This window comes from Bombina bombina, chromosome 11 (assembly GCF_027579735.1).
Source record: "Bombina bombina isolate aBomBom1 chromosome 11, aBomBom1.pri, whole genome shotgun sequence".
Classification (NCBI taxonomy): domain Eukaryota; kingdom Metazoa; phylum Chordata; class Amphibia; order Anura; family Bombinatoridae; genus Bombina; species Bombina bombina.
The window spans coordinates 100,945,910-100,953,271 of NC_069509.1; the positions used below are offsets into that span (position 1 = coordinate 100,945,910).

The 7,362-nt window shown below is 33.6% G+C and overlaps 1 protein-coding gene across 2 annotated transcripts in view; it reads right to left on the minus strand.

Annotated features, from left to right (window-relative positions):
* LOC128641841 (insulin-like growth factor-binding protein complex acid labile subunit) overlaps window positions 1–5,400 on the minus strand; it is a 328,167-nt gene extending 322,767 nt beyond the window's left edge. The window contains exon 1 of one of the 2 annotated variants that reach the window (XM_053694399.1): window positions 5,324–5,400. In XM_053694399.1, the coding sequence (XP_053550374.1) occupies window positions 5,324–5,384 (61 nt within the window). In that variant the 5' untranslated portion in view covers window positions 5,385–5,400. The remainder of the gene's footprint in view (window positions 1–5,323) is intronic. The other variant, XM_053694400.1, reaches the window with a different exon arrangement.
* Between the last annotated feature and the right edge of the window lie 1,962 nt (window positions 5,401–7,362).

Consider the following 7,362-nt stretch of genomic DNA (forward strand, 5'->3'; position numbering starts at 1 on the left):
TGGTAATTAAAATATAGTAAGCAAGACTTTAAGGAAAATGTGTTATATGATGGGCGCTGCAGATTCGAAAAACTACTATAAAGATACTGATAAAATGCTGAGTTTGTATGTATGTGGGTAACTTGATTTGCTTACTGGGGTAAACCTTCCGTCAAGGTGTGTATGGGAGCAAAGAGAACTGTTTAGTATTAAGAAGTTACATATACACCCAGACCAGGAATGAAAGGCCTAAATCCTAGAGAGGCTGAAAACGTTGCGTGTCAATATAGGGCTCAGTATGCAAGGTCCCTATCAAAATAAGAAGAACAGAGCTAAGAATATAAACATTAAATACCTATAAGGGAACTCTATTAGGCCAGGAGAGGTGAGGTTGTGAGTTAGTATTGCTAAAAAATGTTTCTCATGTGTGGAGATCATTAGTTTTCTTCCAGGGGGCTACTGTCATATTACAAAAAGTTTACAGCATATATTTACGTTAGTTAGTATTAAGTGGGAATATTTAGCAAATTTCACGAATGTGTCTAAAAGTGCGAAAGACATAAAAATTCTGAATGAGTCTCCATCAGATGACCAGATTAGTCAGCCCAAGACATAGATATAATCTGTGAATATGATGTGACACTGAGCCTGTCTTCATAGTGTAATAATAACATTTTTAAATGACTCTTTTTTTTTTTTTTTCTTCTTCTTTTCTTCATTATCCATATTGTCCCAACTTTTTTGGAATAGGGGTTGTTATATATATATATATATATATATAAACAATTGAGACCACTGCTAAATTTAAATCAGTTTCTCTGGTTTTACTATTTATAAGTATCTGTTTGAGTAAAATGAACTTTTTTGTTTTGTTCTATAAACTAATGACCAGATTTCCTCCAAATTCCATATAAACATATTCAGCTAGATTACGAGTTTTGAGCGCTATAGGGATTTAACGACCGCTACAAAAGCGGCGTTATTTCACCTCCCTATAGCGCTGCTATTACAAGTTTTAAAAAAGCAGGCTTGTGCGGGCAAAATGTTTGCGTTGAGCTCCATACCGCACTGAAATCAAGCGCTGCTTTGACGTGCTCGTGCACCATTTTCCCCAAGGAGATCAATGGGGAGAGCCGGCAAAAAAAAGCCTAACACCTGCGATCGCGGAATGAAAAGCTCCATAACGCAGACCCATTGATGTCTATGGGGAAATAAAAAGTTACGTTTAAAGGATTGAGCTCTCATTCTATTGGCTGATTGGAACAGCCGATAGGGTTTAAGCAGCTCTAATCCTATTGGCTGATTGTAACAGCCAATAGTATTTTAGGAGCTCTAATCCTATTGGCTGATTGAAATCTTTCAGCCAATAGGAATGCAAGGGACGCCATCGTGGATGAAGTCACTTGCATTGAAGTTCCAGTTTACAGCGGCGACCGTATGGAGAGGATGCTCCGCACCGGATGCCTTCAGGATGGACCCGCTCTGCGCCGAATGGATGAAGATAGAAGATGCCGTCTGGATGAAGACTTCTTGCCTCCTGGATGAGGTCTTCTCCGGCTCGATGAAGATGGAAGAGGCCGGCCTGGATGACTTCTTGCTGTCTGGATAAAGACTTCTTGCTGGCTGGATGGATCCTTCAAGCTGGACTTCAAGAACTGTAAGTGGATCGTCGGCGTTAGTGTTAGGTTTTTTTAAGGGTTTTTTGGGTGGGTTTTATTTTTAGTTTAGGGTCTGGGCATGTAAAAGAGCTAAATGCCCTTTTAAGGGTAATGCCCATACAAATGCCCTTTTCAGGGCAATGGGGAGCTTAGGTTTTTTTAGATAGTTATTTTATTGTGGGGGGGGGGTTGGTTGTGGGGGTGGTGGGTTTTACTGTTGGGGGGGTGTTTGTATATTTTTTACAGGTAAAAGGGCTGATATGTTTGGGGCAATTAGATTAGGCGTAATTCTTTTTTATTTTTGATAATTTGTTTCTTATTTTTTGTAATTTAGTGGGGGGTTTTTTGCAATTTAGTTATTTTTATTTTTAATGCAATTGTTTCAATTGTAGTTAGTTTAATTGTAGTTTAATAATTATCTTCGTTTAATTGTTAGTTTAAAATTAATTTATTTAATTTGACAGGTAAGTTTTAATTTAATTTAAGATAGGGAAATTGTAGTTTTAATATAAAGTTAGGGGGGTGTTAGGTTTAGGGGTTAATAGTTTATTTTAGTATATTTCGTTGTGGTGGGCTTTTGGGTTAGGGGTTAATAGTTTATTTAAGTATATTTCATTGTGGAGGCTTGCGGTTTAGGGGTTAATAGGTTTATTATAGCGGCGGTTTGGGCGGACAGCAGATTAGGGGTTAATTATATTTAAATAGTGTTTGCTATGCAGGAGGGTTGCGGTTTAGGGGTTAATAGGTTTATTATAGTGGCGACAATGTCAGGGAGCGGCAGAATAGGGGTTAATACATTTTAATAGTGGCGGCAATGTCGGGAGCGGCAGATTAATAATAAATTTATTATAGTGTTTGCAATGCAGTAGGGGCCTCGGTTTAGGGGTTAATTGGTAGTTTATGAGTGTTAGTATACTTTTTAACACTTTAGTTATGAGTTTTATAGTACAGCTTTGACTTTAGATAGCGGCATGGATCTTGTGATTATAGAGTGTACCGCTCACTTTTTGGACTCCCAGGCAAACTCATAATACCAGCGCTATGGGAGTCCCATTGAAAAAGGACTTTTTTTAAAGTGCGGTACTGACGTTGCGTGACTTGCTAAAAGGTGTGCGGTACACCTATACCGTCAAGACTTGTAATAGCAGCGCTAGGGAAAATGAAGCGTTATGGGCCATAACAATGCTATTTGACTCATAACGCAAAACTTGTAACCTAGCTGATTGTTATTTAGTGCATTTATATGCAGAAAATGACAACTAGTAAAAATAACAAAAAATATGTTTTCAGACCCACAACACAATACTGTTTTAATAAGTTATAACAGTATTGTGTTGTGTAAAAATGAATATGAACTTGTTTTGCTAAGGCAAGAGTTCAGAAATCAATATTTGGTGGAAGAACCCTGATTTTCAATCTCAGCTTTGATGCGTCTTGGCATGCTCTCCACCAGCCTTTCATATGCTATTGGGTAACATATTTCTCTCCTAGGTCAAAGATTCAAGCTGCTCAACTTTGTTTGATGGCTTGGGACCAATGACTTGATCTGGTGGTCCCTTATTCACACCTTGATTAACCTGGCTTTGTGGCATGGAGCATTGTCATGCTCCATGCCAATAAACAAAGGTTAAACAATCCTTAGAGTTGGAGAACATTGTCAGGGGAGACGGAAGCACATTTTCTTCCTTGTATGTGGCTTGATCCTTCACAAAGATAAATCTGCCTGATTCCAGGTCATCTTCTCTAACAAGTCCAATTTTCAGATTTGCCTAATACCTGGTAGTCTAATAGTTAGACAGAGACCTGTAGTGGCCTACGAGCCACAGTGTCTTGCACTCATTGAAATTTGGTAAAGGATCAATGATGATCTGGGAATTCACCAGCAAGGCTGGAATTAGGCAGATTGAAAATCAGGGATATTCTACTAAATATTGATTTCTGAACTCTTGTTAAGTTAAAACATTAGTATTGTCTTGTTTAATAATAAATATGAACTTGTTTTCTTTGCATTATTCGAGGTTTGAGAACACTGCATCTTTTTTGTTATTTTGACCAGTTGTCATTTTCTGCAAATAAATGCTCTGAATGACAAAACAAAAATGTAATTGGAATTTGTGATAAATGTTGTCAGCAGTTTATAGAACAAAACAAAAATGTTAATTTTACTCAAACACATTCCTATAAATAGTAAAACCAGAGAAACTGATTATTTTGCAGTGGTATATATATATATATATATATATATATATATATATATATATATGTGTGTGTGTGTGTGTGTTGTTAAGGCATTTAATGAATCTAGCCCAGTGTTTGATTGAAAACAAGTATTTATAGCTGTGACCGGTCTTTGAAAAATAATTTTTGCCACAAAAGTGTATTGTATGTTATATTGATACCAACAGTAAAACATTAAAATTAAGATTTAGGGGCCGATTTATCAAATGTCGGGCGTATATGATTCTCTGTAGCTAATCATGTCCGCCCGACATCGCTAAATGCCGACAGCATTTATCATTGCACAAGCATTTCTGAGTATTTTCTTCAGTATTATCACATGAAAAATATAATAATATATTTACAAAAATGTGAGGGGTGTACACAAATCTAACATAGAAGTAAACTAGACATTTGTTATACCTCAGGTTTCTGTGAGTTTATCAGCACAATAAAATTGCTGTATTGATGCATATTCCATGTCAAACATTATACAGACATGTAAAAAATATTTATTTTGTATATCATTCATATCTACACATATAAGAATCATTCATTTAGTTTCAATAAAGACTTTCCTTTTGTTATTTACAACTCTAAATTCTTTGCAATAGGAAGAGCCTTTCCAATCTATCCAGTTTCCAGTTTCCCTATTCAATTTTGCTAGCTAATCTCTTAATTCTTAGAAAAGGATTTATACGGAAGAACAGAATAACATCAGTATTGAGGAGGGTACCCTAGTCATCACTATTGATTCCTTAAGATTGTGGAGTGCTCTCAAGTCTTTCCAATAGCTATATAACTACCATTGTGAGATATCTAGGGAGTAGTAAATCTAATCCTTCTTTTTCAGCATTATTCTCAGTTTTGCCTTTTTCTTGACACCCTGCCTGTTTTACTGCTAAATCTGTTGTTACAACAAATATGAAAATAATAATAAATGATGTTATGCTATTTAATGCATTGTAACACTTAAAGTAGGGTTCAGCAAATCCCTTAAGCCAAGGATTGATGGTTTTTAATTTTTTGTTCTGGCTCCTAACTTTTTCTTTCTTCTTTAAATTTCCTTATATAAAATAATTCTTTGGCCCCTAAAAGGTGCATATTCTAGTTGGGGTCTAGGTTTTACACAAATGCCTAAATCCCTGCATTGAACAATCAGAAAATAATTGTGCTTAAGTGTAATACCCCATGTCATACTATAATAAATCTAGAGGATTGGAGAAGTCCATTTTTAGTGAATTTAGGGATTGTATATAATCTATATAATCCAACAACATATTTATAACTTGTCAACATAATGCACTTAAATGTCATATATGAATAAGCTATTTCTACTCAACTGTTCTATACAATTTTGAATAAACATGTAAATTCTTCCTGAGAAGTTGAAAAAGAGAAATGATCTCAATCATAGCAATGAATAATAATATACTGGCAATTTTCTAGGATCCCTGTCATGCTCCTACCTGCTCTTGTGTGGCCCATACTGACAGTCACAGTTGAGACTGGAGTCTGCAGTTGCTGCATAGGGTCACAAAATGAGCCCAGGACATTGCTGATAAAGAGAGGATGATAAGAGAACAATTCTGGGCCAGGTGGAAAAAGGCTGTGACCTGGCATGAATATGAATCAATAACCCATTATAAGCCACAAAATGTAAGAAAAACTATTGTGGTAATTTTGTGTGTAAAGTTATCATGTATTTAGTTATGATGAAAAAGAAATAATATGCATTCACAAATATGTATGATAAAAAAGTAGTGTGATACATCTTTTCTAAACAATATCCATATTTGCTGGATGTATCCTCTTATAATGAAAGAATTGTCTGAAATAAATATAAAATAGCACTAAATAAAAGAACAGACATAAAGGTAGACCAATATATATCAATAAATAAGCTATATTTTATAAAAAGACAGGATAGCAACAACATTCAATTTTCTTATTCAGCTTCTTCCACTTCAAAAAAAGCAGGACACACTCCTAACAATGAAAAGGTTAACAGAATCATGACCAATAAACAACCAATCATGAAAGCTTAAAATTCAACTGTAAACTGCAAAAACTATATTTTTTATATACAAAGTCCACTGTTAGCAGCACTGTGGTTTAATGAACTTTTGCCTCTATTAGTTTAGGAATAATGTTAACAAGTGGTTTAGCCATTTAGTGCTAGATTACGAGTGGAGCGCTAATACTTGATATTACAGGTCCATGGTTAAATGCCCTTTACGTGAGACAGGTTAACGCACCCGACTTCGCTCACGTGCAACCTATATGGATACCGCATGTGTGATAATAAATAGCACTCATATTACAAGTTGAACTTTGTAGATTGAGCAGGGGCGAAAGCCAAAATAGCAATTGAAAAAATTGTGCGCTATGAGACCTAAAGTAAAGTATAATGCTTAAAATAAAAGTGGCACAAAACACAATGTAAACACATTTAAATAAAGTATTACACATGAGTGTAATACTTTATTTAAATGTGTTTACATTGTGTTTTGTGCCACTTTTATACACAAATAAAAAACTAATTCATATACATATAGAAATTAAAAAGTTATAAGGGTTCAAAGATATATGGTATATTACAAAATGATGGACTGGGAAGGTCTCAAAACTTTATATAAATGTATGCATGCATATATGTGTGCATATATACAAATACACAAATATATATATATATATATATATATATATATATATATATATATATAAATATATATGTGTGTGGTGTGTGTGTGTGTGTATGTATGTGTATATATATATATATAGCCACACATACATACACACATTTTCTAATAGTTTTAGTAATTATTTTAGTTATTAATATTTTATATCAAATAAATACATAACGCACCTTAATATGACTCCTGTCAGGTATAGTGAAAATGCATAATCGTATGTTCTTCATGTGCGCTATATATATCCGATTGAAGTTATAAGAAGATGCATTTATATTTTTATTAGATGTAAAATATTTAAAAATATTAATAATTAGGAATAATTATTAAAAAAATTAAAAAATGTCAATATTGATTTTAATGATTTATTATAAATGTTAAGAACCTCAAAATTAATTATTTCTATTTATTAATATTTTATTTCAAATAAATACATAATGCACCCTAATATAACTCTTATCAGGCATAGCGTGCATGCAAATTCCTATGTTCTTTGTGTGCGCTATACCCGATGGAAGTTATATTAAGGTGCGTTAAGTATTTATTAGATATAAAATTTAAAAAAAAGATTAATAATTAAGAATAATTATTAAAACTATTAAAAATGTCAATATTGATTTTAATGAATTATTCTAAATGTTAAGAAGCTCAACATTAATTATTTCTAATGATTAACAATCACCTAGATTACAAGTTTTGCTTTCATGTTTTAACGCTGAAAAATGGTAATTTCAGCATTAAAAAAGCACCACAGTCATTACAAGTCTTGTCAGTATAGCTTTACTGCAAGTCTTTTAGCAAGCCTTTTAGCCTGT